Genomic DNA, 17,580 nt, shown 5'->3' on the forward strand with positions numbered 1-17,580 from the left:
CTCCCCATGAGTACTTTCCAGGTGACAGAGGGGAGTTTGCAGTTTCCTGCCTCCAGAGAGAAGAGCTGATTATTTTCCTTTGTTCCAGTCTGTGCTGAATCCACTCCCATATGCAAGTTCTTTGTGATCTTGATGGTCTTCTGTCTAGGACCATCAGGGTTGGCATAGCAACTGGGCAGGGCTCCTGTGGATGTGCTGGTATGCTGAAGGGATTATGGGTGCCCTGTATCAAACCTTCCCCATTTTGTAGTCCTTCCTTCATGGAGTAAAATAAAAGTGGAACAGTGCAAATCCGATGTATGGTTGATTTTCTATGAATTTATAACAGAAGTGTAGCGTATGTAGTGTGTGAGTGTATGTGTGAAGTTTGTACAAACGTAATGTTTGGGGGGTGGGTTTCCTGCTACATTGGAAACTGCAATTGGTGCAGAATGCAGCAGCAAGAATGTGGGAGCTCAGATATATTACACATGTTCTGTACTGGTTACATTGGCTACCTATTTGCTTCCATGTGCAATTCTATTTGCTGGCTTTGGCCTTTAAAGTACTAATGGTTTGCAACTGTGTTATTGGAAGGATTGCTTGCTCCTGTTATGAGATTGCTTGAGCATTACATGTCTAGTTCCTGCTCTCCGGACTGCTGGTAGGAGCTTAGATTGCTAGGTATCAGAAACAGGATATTCTCAGTGTCTGTTGGTTTTTAAGAAGCTTGAAAAAAAATTCAGTCCATTGTGGGTCTGAAATTTTTTAGTTGTTGCTGCCTATAAGCAAATCAATGCTTCATTTCTATTTGTTATTTTTATTTTTAAAAACTACATACATTTCCTTCTGAGAACACAGCACTATGAAAGGCAAGATATAAATCTCTGAATGAATAATGATACGGACCGAGGGGGGGGTACCTATTTCCCCCCCTTCTTCTTTGCTGTCCGAAGCGATGACCTCAAGGGTACCACCGCACACCCACCCTCGAACCCCCTTCACCGTTGCACAAGCACCACACGTTTCCCAGACCTTTTCCTGAGCGAAATAAGCTCGAATATATATATATATTCCCTATCCTTTCCTATGCCTATCTGCGCTCCATACTTAGAATGAGTAGACCGAGTGTTTCCCTTCTCCGCTTATTCCTATGGCCGCGCTTTGGCCAATCACAGCCATGCATTCATCCTGCAGGAGCTAGCTCAGGGAGCTCTTGCACGCCTCATTTAACCTCCTGACGAGCTGCTGACGGCCCCCCACGGCGAGAACAATAGAACCGAAACTCCCGACCTCGTAAAACTGTCAAACCCTTGTTACAATGTATCCATTTCTACAAGAATGGATACATTCTGCTTCCGCTTTTGATCTAGGCTACGGGACGGACTGAAAGTCATCAGAACCTTTCAAAATTCATATAAAATCAACCACAGCTCCAATTTTCTTGCTCTTGGTGTCATTCGACTCAGTTTCCCCAGGACTCCATGATGTTGGCCGACTCCATAATCCTCGAGACGGCAAGTCACGTACACAGGAACTCCTTAATCCTGTCAGATCGCTCTGCCCAGCCCGTCCCCCGGGCAATACCAGGTGGCAGACAGCGCATATCAGTAACCCATTGTCCCACCGCCACCGGTACTCATGAAATGTATATTTGTGTATGACCCTCGCTCTGCATATTCCCCCTCCCTTTCCTCAAATGTAAATTAGTCTAACCCCACCTTTTCTCTGACATATTCATGACGTGTGTAATGTATTCATGATGTAACCCATGAAACCCAACCTTCCCATAATGTATTCATGACGTTCCGCGCACTGTGTTATGGGACTTGGTGGGAACTTTTAAAAGTTTATGTCGCCCCATTCTCGGGGTTCAATCTCGCCTTGAACCTGTTGCGCAATAAACTTGGATCTTCGCATTTTGCTCCTGCGTCCGGCTGAGCTTCCTTTTCTTCCGCTAGAATCCACGGACTTGGTCCGATTGGCTGGGTGGCAGGGTAGATACGCACCCAGATTTTCCGTAACAGCTTGGCGCCCAACGTGGGGCGGGCGGTTCTCCCGGGTTGCTGACCGGAGGCCCCGAATTCTTCAGCCGGCTGCGGGCCAATTTGCCCGAGAAGACCCTTTTGGACCTCCGGCCATCTCCCGGGCGGTAATCGGAAGCCCCAGGAGTTCAGCCGGGGAGCAAAAGGGATCCAGCCGGCTCATTCATCGATCCCGGGATCGGATCGACGGGAAGACGCGTGAGTATAGGAAAATCCAGTGCACTGGTGGGAAAGGGGTGGAAGTCTCCTGGCAACTGAATTCTCTGCCCTCCTCTCTATCGCTCCTTCTTGCCTTTCTCTTGGTCCGGTTAGTGAGAGAGACCGTGGACCGCCGCTCAACCCGAAAGGGGGGTTCTGAGCTCTATCTCTTTTCCTTAAAATCTCCAGCCAGCCGCACCAATTGGGAGCCCGAAAGTAAGACGGAGAGACCCGACTTGAAAGATAGCCGACTCCCCGCAACGGGCATCCCAGTTGAAAGCAAGGGGTTGGAGCTCTTTTTCCGAACTTCCCGAGCGCCCTCACCGAGGGGGCAGGAAGGGGTCTGGCTTTACTATCACCAATCCCAGCCGCACCGGTCGGTGCCACGTAACACGTGTATCGTGCGTGAGCCCGCTTCCGAAAGCAAGGGGGATTTCCTATTCGAATTCTATCCAGGGATTACCCGACCTGGCACCGCACGGCGCGGGCGTCCAGTAAGGCCCCTTTTCCTGAGAGTGTGACGATAGGTAGGAGGTTGCCAGGAGAGATTGCCCATGAGGAATTGGGCGGGAACCGGCAGAGTGGAAAAGGAACCCCAGGTTAAAGGAAAGTAAGGGAATAGACTATAAGGAACCAGGTAGATAGAGCTCTTAAAAAACCCCACTAAAGAAGTTGCTTAGCAGCTAAAGACCCCTCTTTACTATATATCCTCGCAGTAGGCATACCAATTCCCTAGGTATACCAATCCTTACCGACCCTCTTTCTTTCTTTCTTCTTTCCTGTCTAGACACGCGTGAGTTAAAATGGGTACCCAGACTTCCAAACACGAGCGGGCTCACTCTGGGAGGAAGGCTTCTGGAAAGCCATCCCGATCTCAGAAAGACCCTGACTCCCCTCTCCAATTTGTTATTACGTATTGGAAGTCAATCCCTGGCCACAAACTATTATCAAAACAAAAGTTAGAGGACCTCTGTTCTGAAATCTGGCCCGCCAGTACTGCCTCTTCCAAGCCAGAATTGCGCTGGCCCCCGGGAGGCTCGTTTAATGAAGATCGTATGAACCATTTAAAGAAACATTTAATGGAAGAAAAACCCCGTCAATTGGAATATTGGGCTACCTTTGAGATCGTAAAGGGATTACTCCAAGCCTCAAAGGGAACTACTTCTTATCAACTGCCTATACTAAATCCTGGACGGCAGCCCATGCCCCCCCCATATGACGGACACCTCGCGGATGACGATGTGCAACAAGCTCTGGTCCCCTTTTACTATAGGAGACCAACACCGCCTGCCCCTAGCGACAGCTCAAATAGTGACGAGGAGACGGGGGATGAAGGGGCACAAGGGAACGAGAACAAAGTAATTACGAGACAACAGGCTAAAAGAGACCAAGCTAAGACCAAAATCTTCCCCACCCCACTGCCCCATAATACCGTTGAAGATCCCGTCCAAACTAGAAAGAAGCCTCTCCCCTCAGCACCACAGGAGCCCACAGTAGAACCCCTAGGTCAAAGCGCGGAGGCCCCGGGAACTTCTGACCAAGTGAGCTCAACCGTAACCTCTACTGCGGTCCAAATGCCTCTAAGAGCTTTGCCGATACCGCCTCTTCAACCCGACGGACCTCCGCGAATGGTTTATACACATCACCCCTTTTATACCTCCGACCTTGTAACTTGGTCGAACCAGATGCCCTCTCTGAGGGACGACCCTGACAAATGCCACCGGCAAATTAGTGCCATCTTCTCCACCCACAATCCCACCTGGCCAGATGTCCATGTCCTTTTAAATGCCCTTTTCAACGAGGCAGAAAAAGCAGACATCCTAACCAAGGCTGGAGAAGCAATAGAATTGCCAGATTACCAGAGGGGACGGCCCCAAGGGTTGGAGGCTCTATCAGCCCAGTGCCTCCGTGTGGAACCCTCATGGGACTACAATACCGCAAACGGAATCTGGTGCCTGAATCTATTTAAGAAGGCCATTCTGGACGGCGTAAAGGCGGCCGGACAACGCACCGTTAATTGGACCAAGGTCCAGACAGTAATGCAGGGACCGAATGAGCACCCGTCCGATTATTACACCAGATTGGTCTCGGCCATTAAGACTTGGGGGGGAATAGATCCTGAAAATTCCCAACATGAGGTGATAGTAAAAGGTTTCTTCAAAGATCAAGCCTGTCCAGACATTAGGAAAGCCTTGAACCTTCAAATTGGATACGATGGGAAAAGCATTAGTGAGATTTTGTCCATCGCAAAGTCCGTCTACAACTCCCGAGATGAGAGAAAAAGGAAGGAAAACAAGCCCGAGATCGAGCAAATTTTAGCTTTAAGTATGGATAGTAACCATGACCCTTACCGAGGTAGAGGCTTTAACCGAGGCAAGGGGGTCCGGGGAGGAGGACCACCCAATCCTAACAGACAATGGGGACCGACTACCGGATGCTACTACTGCGGGGAGGAAGGACATATAAAAAGATTCTGCCCCTACCTTAACACACCACCTTACGGAGGGCAGGATTCTAAGCCGCTCCCCGCTCGAACCAACCGTCCTCCATTCCCCTCGCAGCCTAATCTAACCCAGGGGTATACAATTCAACAACCAACGACCTACACTCCGCACACTCCTCCAAATCCAATTCCTCAGACCCAGCGACCCCAACCGGGCCCACGGATTCAAATGCCAGCCATAAACCCGCCTCCCAACCCTTGGACCAATGCTACTACTTCTCCCTTGCACCCCCCAAATCAGCCACCACCGGATGACCAAGACACTTATTGACAACTAGAAGGGGATCCCACTCCTGCCCAAAACATTTGCCCCATACTAGCGCTGTCACCTGAGGATCCCGTTTGCACTATCGAAATCGACGGCCATCCTTACCAATGCCTACTAGATACAGGAGCCACATATTCCACCTTAACCGACAGCCACTTACAACCGGGAACAGTAACGAAAAAAGTAATGGGACTGGATGGGATACCCCGTACTTGCCCACTCTCGCAGCCAGCTAAAGTCACCCTCGGACCACTACTAGCGGAACACACCTTCCTTTTAACCAGCAGCCCAATAAACCTCCTCGGTAGAGACCTCCTTTGCAAGCTAAATGCCACCATAAAATGTTCTGCAGATGGCATCTATTTATATATGCCCGAGGACTCCGTCCCCACATTCCAAGGCATAATACAGGAAGCTAAGTCGGATCGCCAATTCCCGGAACTCCCTCCAGAATTAGACGAGTTACCTCCATCCCTATGGGGAACGGAATCAACCTCGGTGGGACTCTTAATTTCAGCCACCCCAGTTAAAATTATTTACCGGACCGATCTACCCTTCCCTTGTACCAAACAATACCCCTTACCCAAGGAGGCCATCGAAGGATTGACCCCAATGATTGAAGATTTCCTTGAAAATGGGATCCTAGTTCCATGTGCTTCACCCTGTAATACCCCAGTGCTCCCAGTAAAGAAGCCCTCAGCAGAAGGAGCCCCAATCCGATACCGATTCGTTCAGGACTTAAGACTGGTAAACCAATTCGTCATACCTCGCCACCCAGTGGTGGGCAACCCAAATTCTCTACTGAATACAATTCCGGCAGAAACAACTTGGTACTCCGCTGCGGACTTGTGCTCCGCCTTCTTTAGTATACCTTTAGATCCCGCCAGTCAATTCCTCTTTGCCTTTACCTGGGGACCCAGTCAACTAACGTGGACAAGGCTGCCCCAAGGCTATGTAGAATCGCCCGCAATTTTCTCTGCGGTGCTACATCAAGATTTAGAAGATATACGTTTGCCTGCTAACTCCGCCCTCCTTCTTTATGTAGACGACCTCTTATTGTGTTCTACCAGCGAGGAGGCATGTAAAGCAGACACAAAACACCTCCTGTCCGAGTTAGCGAAGAAGGGACATAAAGTGTCTCCCAAGAAGCTACAATATTGCAAGCAGGAAGTAAAGTACCTCGGGCACATCCTAGGAGTAGGCACCCGAAGTTTAGCCACTGACAGGATAGAAGCCGTCACTAAAATTCCACTCCCAAAAACTAAGCGCCAGCTACGCGGCTTCCTTGGGATGGCTGGCTTTTGCCGAGCATGGATTGCCGGCTACAGCGAAATCACAAAGCCTTTAACTATCATGACCCGCCAAGACCACCCAGACACACTGATCTGGGAAGAGGAAGCCTATAAATCCTTCGAAAGACTAAAACGGGAACTAAGATCTGCCCCTGCTTTAGGACTGCCCGACTATCGCATCCCCTTTAACCTATTCATTCACGAACAAATGGGGGTAGCCTCAGGCGTCCTGACTCAAACTTTTCGTGATCAGGAGAGACCAGTAGCTTATTATAGCCTACAGCTGGATAACACTGCGAAAGGTGCAGTAAGTTGCCTCCGTGCCATCGCTGCGGCAGCCATCCTACTTGAAAAAGCCCAAGAAACAGTACTCGGACATGAAATAACTATTCATGTACCCCACTCCGTCTCCACCCTTCTCACCCTGAGGGGCTGCCATCATTTCTCAAATTCCCGCTTAAACCGCTACGAAGCCCTACTACTAACACCATCTAATGTCACCATCAAACGAGTCAATTCCCTCAACCCGGCCACCTTATTACCCCTTCCCGACGATGGCACTCCACACCATGACTGCGCCACCATAGTTCGCCAAGCTGAGAAGCCTCGTGAGGATCTAGATCACCTCCCCTTAGAGAACCCGGACCTAATCCTCTATACCGACGGTAGCTCAAAAGTCGTCAATGGGGAAAGAAAGAGTGGGTATGCTGTTGTCTCCGATTTTGAAGTCCTAGAATCCAACCCAATTAATTCACAATACAGCGCCCAGGCCGCAGAATTGATTGCACTTATACGCGCGTGCGAAATCAGTGAGGGAAAGAAAGTCACTATTTATACAGACAGCAAATATTGCTTCGGTCTAGTCCACACGACCGGCCAAATATGGCTCCAGAGGGGCTTCCTCACTGCCGCTGGCTCCCAAATTTCTCATGCAGCCCTTGTAGAAAGATTACTAACCGCCATTCACCTGCCCACGGTCATAGCCGTCGTCCACTGCAAAGCACACACCAAAGGGAAGGACTCTGTCTCAAAGGGCAACCGACGGGCTGATAGGGCAGCCCAACAGGCCGCCCTTCGCCCCCCCGACAATGAAACCGAATTCCAAGCCTTGCAATTCCCGGCAGACATAGATCCCACTCAATTATACCAATCCGCTTTAGAAGAAGAAAAAACTAGATGGAAGTCCATAGGCGCCACCGAGCAAAATGGTATGTGGATCCTCCCTGATGGCAGAGCCGTCCTTCCAAAGGCCTGGACTCCAAAATTAGTGAGGATCCTTCACCAACAGACACATTGGGGAAAAGAGAGACTAATAGAACATGTCAAAAGGTCCTGGTATGCCCCGGGGATAGCAGCCGCAGCCACAGCAGCTTCAAAAAACTGCGTCGTCTGCAGTAACTTCAACCCCAAACGTCAGCCCAGGAAACCCCCGGGAGCCAGACCATGGGCCTTTGTCCCCTTCGAAAGCCTACAGCTAGACTTTATTGACCTACCTCAATGCCAAGGCTTCAAACACGCCTTAATCATAATAGACCAATTCTCTTCCTGGGTAGAAGGATTTTCCTGTAAAAAGGCCACCGCCACAGTAGTCGCTAGGGCCCTCCTACAGGAAATTATTCCCAGGTTCGGTGTACCCCGCCGTTTAGACAGTGATAGAGGGACCCATTTCACCGCGGATGTAGTCCAAATCGTGGCCAAGACCCTCCAAATAAAATGGGATCTGCACACTCCGTACCATCCGCAATCTTCCGGCCAAGTAGAACGCATGAATCAAGAAATAAAAATACAGCTAGGAAAACTGTGCAAGCTCACTGGACTAAAATGGGTAAATGCGCTCCCACTAGTCCTTCATAATATACGCAGCGCTCCAACCGGACCCCTGAAGCTTTCCCCTTTTGAACTCCTATTCGGGAGACCCCCTCCCGTTTACAATACTCTGTTTCCCCTCTCTGAACTTGAGGTGGGGGAAGCAGAGCTCACTAATTATGTCATTCAGCTCCAGATTCAACTCCAGCGCCTCCACCAGTACGCGGCCGTTGAAGGACAGAACCTACCCATCGATGTCCAAGCCCATTCCTTCCACCCAGGAGATTGGATCCTCGTTAAAGTCTACCAAAAACAACCCCTTCAGCCTTCCTGGGAAGGTCCTTACCAGGTACTCCTGACCTCACCGACCGCCGTAAAAGTAGGAGAGAAAAGTGCATGGTTGCACCACACGAGGTGCAAAACATCACCGCCACCCCAAGAGACGTTCGAAAGCTTCGGGGAAGATTATACCTACACAACCCCACCTCCCTCGCCGGCCACCTATATCGACGACGAGGAGGAACAGACCGGACCAGCAGATCGGGGCCAAGATCGGGCTCAACAGACCGGACCAGCAGATCGGGGCCAAGATCGGGCTCAACAGACTGGACCAGCAGATCGGGGCCAAGATCGGGCTCAACAGACCGGACCGGATACCACGACATCCAACTGGACATCTGAGATCATTCCGGACACAAACGCCCTCAAGTTACGTCTCAAACGCTCCGAGAGCCTCATCTGACAGCTTCGTCTGACAGCTTCCTACGTCACCGCTTCTTCTGACAGCTTCGTTTGACAGCTTCCTACGTCACCGCTTCTTCTGACAGCTTCGTTTGACAGCTTCCTACGTCACCGCTTCCTCTGACAGCTTCGTTTGACAGCTTCCTACGTCACCGCTTCCTCTGACAGCTTCGTTTGACAGCTTCCTACGTCACCGCTTCTTCTGACAGCTTCGTCTGACAGCTTCCTACGTCACCGCTTCCTCTGACAGCTTCGTTTGACAGCTTCCTACGTCACCGCTTCTTCTGACAGCTTCGTTTGACAGCTTCCTACGTCACCGCTTCCTCTGACAGCTTCGTTTGACAGCTTCCTACGTCACCGCTTCTTCTGACAGCTTCATCTGACAGCTGTGCTTTGACAACTGCGAACTATATCCCTCCTCACCTACACGCCGAACATGGGTCCTGCCCCCACCTTTCTTCTTCTCGCCGCCATATCCGGGGTCATGTTTACCTCATCAGACCACTGCACAGGACTACAAACGGATTACCACTTCTTAGACTATCACGAGGTCGAGACAGGGGGAAGGTCTAACCCCGACCGAATGGGGGACTTTGAGTTTTGCCTTCCTGAGTCTCGGACCCTGTTGCGCCACTCCCTGGTACCCCGACTCACCAATGACGACTATTGGGAACTTTTCGTCCGAAACAAGGACTTACGCCGTATCGGGTCTGCTGCCCTCGCTCTAGATCATTCCTCTTACCGCCTGACTTGCTATAACGGGACTTATCTCCTTTACAAAAATGGAGAAACCACACGAAACCCAAACTGGACCGAAGTCGAGATAGGAGGGGCCTCTCACGCTTTCACGGACTCCAACCACCCCTCTGGAAACTTGATTTTCGGCTTCCAGTGTCTCCTCTCTACCCAAGAAACTCAGAAACCCCAACTCCAGGGACTCTGCCTGCGGCAGTTCTGCTGCTTGTGGAACCTTGGGGTTACTCATGAGTGGAAAGGGGCAGAATACCTGGAAGGATGGCATCACCCCATACACCCTTCACGCCCCCCCACATGGGACCACGTCGGACCCCTAAGATGCGGCGGGATCGCCAGAGACAGGCGACTACTGAATACTACCGACCCACTTCATCCAGTCGGTACAGCACCTAGACAATTCGGCACAGACTCTACGCTCCCAGGGGAGGACCTCCTTTCCTCCTGGGAACAAAACTCCTACATTAAACTTCTCAGCCAGGTGGCAAAAGAAGCACCCTACCCAGACTGCTGGATCTGTGCCCACGCACCCAGCCACCTCCAGCAGAGCCTCCCACTTGTCCCAGTACCAGTGACTTTGGAACAATTTCGCTCTGGAAATGTTACATCTTGGAACCTAACCGCGCTCAACTTGACACATCAGTATCTCTATCTCACAGGTCCTACAAAGGGACCCCTTTGCCGCCGTTTCTCCGGAGAAGGAACCTTCATTGGATCCAGTTCATGTACTTACGCTCTCGAAATCCTATCAACTGGACTGGTCACCGTCACCGACGCTAGGGGCCCCCGGACTTTTCCTAACCTCACCACCGCCTGGGCCGCTGTCGTTGGACACCCCTTAGACTGGACACCCCAACCCACGGACTCCATGCTGCTACATACCTTTGCTTCAGGCAGAATGGAGTCTTACCTAAGCGGCTTATTCTGGGTATGCGGACATCGCGCATATACATGGGTAAGCCCACATATGTCTGGATCCTGCTTCGTCGGCTACATCGTTCCCGGAATTAGGATAGTTCCACACCTACCCCCCGGGAGACAAAGGAATAAGAGGGAGCAGAAAGAGCTGTCAGATCTGTCAGACGTTGCTGCAAATGGAGAGACCGTAGGTCGATCACTTTTCCCCGCCTACGGTGCCGGTTCGAATCACGTGGATATTCTCCGACTCACCGACATCCTTCTAAAATTCATGCAGGAGGCGACCCAGATCACAGACTCTCTCATGTCGGAACTATCCGAGGTAAGACAATTGAGCCTACAGACGAGAATCGCGACAGACTTCCTCTTGTCCAGTCAGGGAGGCACCTGCGCATTAATAGGCACAGAGTGCTGCACATACGTGACTGACCAGACCTTAAATATAACTGGACATTTGAATAATATCCACGAACTAGTAGGGAAGCTCCACGACATCCAGCATGAGGGGCTATCCGATGTGGACTTATGGGGGTGGTTGCCCAAGCTGGGATGGCTCAGACAACTATTGAAAGTCGTGTTGTTTATCATTTTAACTGTCTTCCTTTGTGTCTCTATCTTGTGTTGCACTATGCATTGTATTACCCCTTGCTGCTCTCTCCTCCGACATTCTGCTCCTGCTAGCTCCTTTCCTCTTCGAGCCTATGCCCGCTCCCGACATGCTCCCACTTTCCCAGACTATGTACAGATGAGGCATTTAGGAGAAGGTGAATACGAGATCACCGAAATTTAGCGCTCAAATGGTGCGGAGAAAGGATTTGCAAGTTCTTACAGAACTTTAATGCAAATCTATCTCCGAATGGGGGACTGATACGGACCGAGGGGGGGGTACCTATTTCCCCCCCTTCTTCTTTGCTGTCCGAAGCGATGACCTCAAGGGTACCACCGCACACCCACCCTCGAACCCCCTTCACCGTTGCACAAGCACCACACGTTTCCCAGACCTTTTCCTGAGCGAAATAAGCTCGAATATATATATATATTCCCTATCCTTTCCTATGCCTATCTGCGCTCCATACTTAGAATGAGTAGACCGAGTGTTTCCCTTCTCCGCTTATTCCTATGGCCGCGCTTTGGCCAATCACAGCCATGCATTCATCCTGCAGGAGCTAGCTCAGGGAGCTCTTGCACGCCTCATTTAACCTCCTGACGAGCTGCTGACGGCCCCCCACGGCGAGAACAATAGAACCGAAACTCCCGACCTCGTAAAACTGTCAAACCCTTGTTACAATGTATCCATTTCTACAAGAATGGATACATTCTGCTTCCGCTTTTGATCTAGGCTACGGGACGGACTGAAAGTCATCAGAACCTTTCAAAATTCATATAAAATCAACCACAGCTCCAATTTTCTTGCTCTTGGTGTCATTCGACTCAGTTTCCCCAGGACTCCATGATGTTGGCCGACTCCATAATCCTCGAGACGGCAAGTCACGTACACAGGAACTCCTTAATCCTGTCAGATCGCTCTGCCCAGCCCGTCCCCCGGGCAATACCAGGTGGCAGACAGCGCATATCAGTAACCCATTGTCCCACCGCCACCGGTACTCATGAAATGTATATTTGTGTATGACCCTCGCTCTGCATATTCCCCCTCCCTTTCCTCAAATGTAAATTAGTCTAACCCCACCTTTTCTCTGACATATTCATGACGTGTGTAATGTATTCATGATGTAACCCATGAAACCCAACCTTCCCATAATGTATTCATGACGTTCCGCGCACTGTGTTATGGGACTTGGTGGGAACTTTTAAAAGTTTATGTCGCCCCATTCTCGGGGTTCAATCTCGCCTTGAACCTGTTGCGCAATAAACTTGGATCTTCGCATTTTGCTCCTGCGTCCGGCTGAGCTTCCTTTTCTTCCGCTAGAATCCACGGACTTGGTCCGATTGGCTGGGTGGCAGGGTAGATACGCACCCAGATTTTCCGTAACAAATAAATAAATAAATGAGTGAATTTATTAGATCAGATAGTCAGATAGCATGGTATACATCCATCCATTTAGATACATTGCTTATTCCTAGAGCTCTGTGCATCTGGCTACTAGGAGAACTAATACAAGGCATAAAATCCAGGTTCTGGAGTCAGTGGACATATTCGAGGCGGGGTAATTAAGAAACCTAGGGGAAAGCTGAGCAGGACTGCTGTTGGTTGAAGGATAGCCTTTTGGCGACTTCCACCGCTCTCTGCCTCCTCTTATAACTAACAAAATTAGAATATGCTTAACACCCTATCCTACGCCAAGCTAGGCACACCTTTAGTCCAGTAATTTCAGTAGATGGGTTCACGGAACTCTGCACAGGATTGTGCTGCAAATTGCATAAAGTAATGTATACAGAATTTAGCTACCTTGGTGCACAATCTTTACATATTTTTTAAAGGCAGTGTGTACACAGATCTGCTCACTGAAAATGGTCAGAACTTGGCCTTTTTTTAGCTGTGCTTTGACTTGCATAATGAACTAGCATCCTGGGAACACTGGAAGCTGCCTTCTACTGAATAAGACGATCGGTCCATTAGTATTGGTCCTAGAATGTGGCAGTGCTCATGTGATGTTTTGTAGTACCCACCAAACCTTGGGCATATGGCTGGGTACTAGACGTCTGTCCAGCAACGGCTGGTCAGTAATCTGTCTAGTGCCCCAGGCTGGATCACTTCCACCCAAAAAGGTGTGGCAGCCAGCATCTTCCTCATGCCAGAGTGGCAATTACATAAGTGGTCACCGGGACAGTGTTCTGCCACTTTAATGGACCAGCACTTGGGCAACATAGCTAGCATTCCTCCTGGCCTGTGCAGTCTTGATGCCTATCTGGTGAGGTGGGAAGCAGGCAGGGGTCAAAGAGAGGCTCTCCGACCCAAAGGCGTGCGGCAAAGATGTGCCGGCAGGGCAGCTGGTGAGCCATGTAGATGGAACAGCTACAAGTGGCCAGGTCCTGGCTCACCAGGAAAGAGCAGGTGCTTCCCTCCAAGAGGTAGCCCTCAGGCGTGTCCTTGAGCTCATAGTGCGCGTGGGGCACCAGGTCCAGTTCCTCGGCCACCAGATCAGCGCTGTCGGGCAGGCAGGCGGTGTGGTACAGCTCAGCCACAGGTGCCACGTTGAACGTCGAGGTCTCCACATGCAGGGCTTGGAGATCTATCAGGCCCTGAACACAGGTGGCCAACACCATAGGAGGGGTGAGTACTGTCAGCAGCTTACGGCGGTGAGTGCTAAGGTGGTCGAGGAAGGAGCATTCCCGGTTCTTCTCAAAGGCCCAGCACTCTACCCACATGCCCTTGTGAGGGTGCCAGTGCTCCAGGAAGTACTGCAAAAATGAGAGTGGGGCGACATCTTCCAGGTCGCTCAGGTACTGGCTGTAGACCCGCGGCGAGTCAGCATTCGCCAGGTTGAGCAACAGGTTGCGGATCTGGTCCTCCTTCGGCACAGCCAGCTCGCAAGCTCTGCGGTAGAGGGCCTCCAAGACCTGCAGGCGGCAGATCTGCACCCGGGCACATGGCAGGACCTCCTCCACCGCGTCCAGCCCTGTGACCCCAGCCCCTACTGTGACTACCTTCACCCTCAACTTGATGTCCGGGGCACTCTGCACCAGCGAAGCAACAATGAATATAAGGAGGTCGGGCAGCCCCTGGCGTGCCAGGCAGTAGGCCACCTCACGCCCGCGGCCATTGGCATCTTGGCAAAGCACGGTGTAGAGCTCAAAGTCCGCATCAAGGCAGGCAGCACGCTCCAGGAAGAGGCGAGCCGGGAAATGTTGCACAAGCTTGCGCATGTGTGAGGTAGCCAGGAAGATGCTGTTGAGGACAGCCACATCCTCCTGGAAGACAAGTTTGACTTTGGCCCCTGGATCTGCCTTGAAGAGAGCGTCCAGAACAGCCAGGAGGTTGCACATGCCCTTGTCTTTGGCTTTGCTGTAGTCCTCCAGGTTCCAGATAAGGTCAGGTGCCAGAAAGCGCTTGGAGATGCTGTTGGTGATGCGGATGGGCAGCCCTAGGCTGGCCCTCAGCTGGTGCCGCTTGAAGTGATGGGCAAACTCCAGCTCCGACAGGCGGTGGTTGTGCTCCAGGTTGGCCTCAATCACCACCAAGCGGTCCTTCTTGGGGCCCAGGCGCAGAGTGATAGAAGCTGGGCAGTCAATCTTCTCACTGCTACAAAGGAGGAGATGGTGGGGGGGGGAAGGGTGTTTGTTTAGTAAGAAGCGATAGCATTATTGGCACTGGTCTTCAATGGACACTGGTAGGAACTGCTGTCACTGCCAGTCCCTCCCTGTCTGGGGGTCCGTCCCCGTCCCCCCATTGTAGTTTGTATTGTAGCTTAGCCACCCAGAGTGGCTGCGGCAACCCAGCCAGATGGGCGCGTATAAATATTATTATTATTATTATTATTATTATTATTATTATTATTATTACTACTATGTCTATTATTAGCAGTGCTTATGTCAAAAAAGGCAAAGAGGGCCAACCAATTCTGTAGGTTTTATTCAGAAAAGCATGCCTTAATTCTGCACTATACACTTGGGATTTTGAATTCAGGAGTAATTACAGCACAAGGAATATCTTGTTTGGTGAGGACCTATGAAGAAATCCTAGGGTTTTGCTTTCTATAGGGCAGGGATATGCAGCCTGTGCCCCACCAGAGGTTGCTGGACTACAGCTCCCATCATCTTTGCCCACTGGCCATGCTGACTTGGGCTGGTGGAACCCAAAAACATCTGGAGGCTAAGCTATAGAGGAACAATCAGTGTCTCTTTGAGGATCTCAAAGATACTGGGGGAATGGGAATCGGAGAGAATTTTAGCTTGTAAACATCTCGGAGCATGGGGCCTGTGCAGCAACATGCATGCAGACGGCATTATATAATCAAACACGCGATGGACTTACAGGCGGTTGCGTTGCACCGTGCTCTGCCCCACATAGGTCCCGCTGTGCTTGCAGATGAGACGCACAAAACGGAAGCGGAGTGTCTCGGCGAGGCTGGGCTGATAGTGCGGCGGGTTCTGGCGCAGTGAGATCAGTGGCTTCAGGCTGGCAATGATGAAGAGCACTTTGTGCTTTTCGCACCAGTCGTCAAAGAACGTGCTGAACTGGTGCCAGGTGTGAAACTCCCGGCCCAGGCCGAGGTCCCCCATGGCATCTGTGAGCAGAGGAGCACAGTCATTCAAATCATAAGAGAAATCAGAAGGAGGAGGCAGTGAGATTGGCGGTTCCAGTGATGGAATTTGTAGTCAGCAATTCCCCCCCCAAAAAAAAAACCCCACACACTTCATATGTCTTTTAAGACACCTTCTGCAATCTAACCTTTCCTACAAGATGCATATCTCCATATTAAAATGCAGGCTTTTGTATTTTGTTTTAGACACATTATGTAAAACACTATTTAGATTCCACAAATCTGGACACATGTTCTTGTTAAGTAGTTGAAATTGCAATCCTATGCACACTTCTCTGGGAGTTAGTCATAAAAGGAACTGGACTGCAAATTTGGTACACAACTAAGGAAGCTAGTACAGTACCTGCCAAAGTGAATATGCTTAAAGTCTTTTCTTTACAGAGATCCAGTATCCACTGGCAATCAAGCCATGAAGACTTGTTGCCACTCTTGGAGAAAAAGTAACCTGAAGAAAAAAAAATATATATGAAGATTTATAAAAGTACCAAATATGGGAATATTTTGAACTACTAGTATTTACCATGCCCATGGGAGGTTGTTGGTGCCTCTGAATTAAGACTGTAAGTAGCAAGAGATGTGATGCAGTTTTGGGGGTGCCCATTGCAAAGCTGAGGCAAGGCAGGGGATGCACTGCAGCTGTCAGATCTAAGTTGTGACAATGTACTACAAGAAGTATGGCATGTCTGCGTACGTGTGCAAGAACGGAAAAGTTAATGGCACCTGTCACTTGGGCTCACCCAAGTGAACTGCAGTTAGTAGGAAACTGAAAACAGTTATTCCTGGGCTGGCACATATAAAACATGATGGTTTGCACAAATCTGAGCCCAGCCACCCACCCACTAATACATGCACACTCACTCACTCACACTTATTCATGCATGCAGATACAACAAAAACACGCATCATATGCTGCAAGAGACATAAATGTGTGCATTTAATCCATACAGCAGTAAATGCAAAAATATATATGTCTGTATGATGAGGAAGGGGAACATATGCTTAAATTAAAGTGCACGTATTTATGCATGCATTTTATAAGCTCGGCCAATTCGGAGCTGTGCGCTCTGGGGCTCCGACTCCCACCCTTCCAGCTTCAGAGAGCGCCCCCAGCTGTCCCTGGGAGTCCCAATCCCGTGTTACTCTCCGCACCCCCTCCGCCCGGCAAAGGACCCCAGATCGGGCCCATACCTGGCCGGCTGTCTCCTTACCCCCTCCAGCCACCTTGGATCTCTGCCTGTCCGGGATGCGGCCAGAGAGCCAGGCCCGCTCCCAGCGAAACAAACCCGGGCGCTCCGTCTCCCGCTTGCTGATTCCGGCTGGGCGACGGAGGCGAGCCGCGAGCTCCGCCTGCTGGAGCTTCCAGCAACGCAGCCTGCTCTGTGGACAGCAGCACGGCGTTGCCAAGAAAGAGCAAAGTCTAGGTGGCTGGAGGAGCAGAAGGGAAAGGATCACGAGGAGGGCTGACGAGGGAGGACGGCGCGGGAAGAAGAGGTGCCTCTGAGCATGTGCAGAGTGCGTTCCCATCGCTTACCTGCCAACGCCAAGTCGCGCACTCGAGATTAGGAGCAGAATTTGGCTTCGAGCTGGATAGGCGCTGTAGCTCGGCAGTCCCGGCGCGCCAGGTGATGACCGGGGGGAGCCGGGTTCGAACCCCGACTTAGCGAGGGGGGGTTCAAGGTAGGCTAGTGACTTTCTCTTTCAGCCTTACAGACCTCAAATAAAGAGGGAAACTGCTGCGCCCCCCCCCTGCGCTCCTCGAAGGAAGAGCAGGGCAAACATGTCACGAATTAGTAACGCATGTACACACACGGGCTTCTTGCCGGAGGTTACGTCCTTAAATGAAATATTTTTGAAG

General features: G+C 50.7%; 1 protein-coding gene across 4 annotated transcripts; it reads right to left on the bottom strand.

The window, feature by feature from the left end:
• Positions 1–12,499: 12,499 nt before the first annotated feature.
• ZSWIM9 (zinc finger SWIM-type containing 9) lies at positions 12,500–17,497 on the bottom strand. Of its 4 annotated transcripts, none has more exons than XM_082195926.1 (4): positions 16,934–17,497; positions 16,069–16,170; positions 15,437–15,689; positions 12,500–14,704 (listed from the first exon to the last, which is right to left on the bottom strand). In XM_082195926.1, the coding sequence occupies exons 1-4, from the start codon at positions 17,247–17,249 to the stop codon at positions 13,333–13,335; spliced, it is 2,043 nt and encodes a 680-aa protein (XP_082052052.1). In that variant the 5' UTR covers positions 17,250–17,497; the 3' UTR covers positions 12,500–13,332. The 4 variants fall into 4 exon arrangements, with proteins under 4 accessions (XP_082052052.1, XP_082052054.1, XP_082052053.1 ...); XM_082195928.1 differs by having other exon boundaries at positions 16,914–17,054; XM_082195927.1 differs by lacking the exon at positions 16,069–16,170 and having other exon boundaries at positions 16,934–17,496.
• Between the last annotated feature and the right edge of the window lie 83 nt (positions 17,498–17,580).

Source organism: Podarcis vaucheri, assembly GCF_965113315.1.
Source record: "Podarcis vaucheri genome assembly, chromosome: 13".
Taxonomy (NCBI): domain Eukaryota; kingdom Metazoa; phylum Chordata; class Lepidosauria; order Squamata; family Lacertidae; genus Podarcis; species Podarcis vaucheri.

Excerpts from the sequence above, each read along its gene's own strand:
- ZSWIM9 (XM_082195926.1), bottom strand. The coding sequence starts at position 17,249 with ATGGGAACGCACTCTGCACATGCTCAGAGGCACCTCTTCTTCCCGCGC. Across the intron at positions 15,690-16,068 it reads AAGCATATTCACTTTGGCAG|ATGCCATGGGGGACCTCGGC; the intron begins GTACTGTACTAG and ends CTCTGCTCACAG. Across the intron at positions 14,705-15,436 it reads ACGGTGCAACGCAACCGCCT|CAGTGAGAAGATTGACTGCC; the intron begins GTAAGTCCATCG and ends CCTCCTTTGTAG.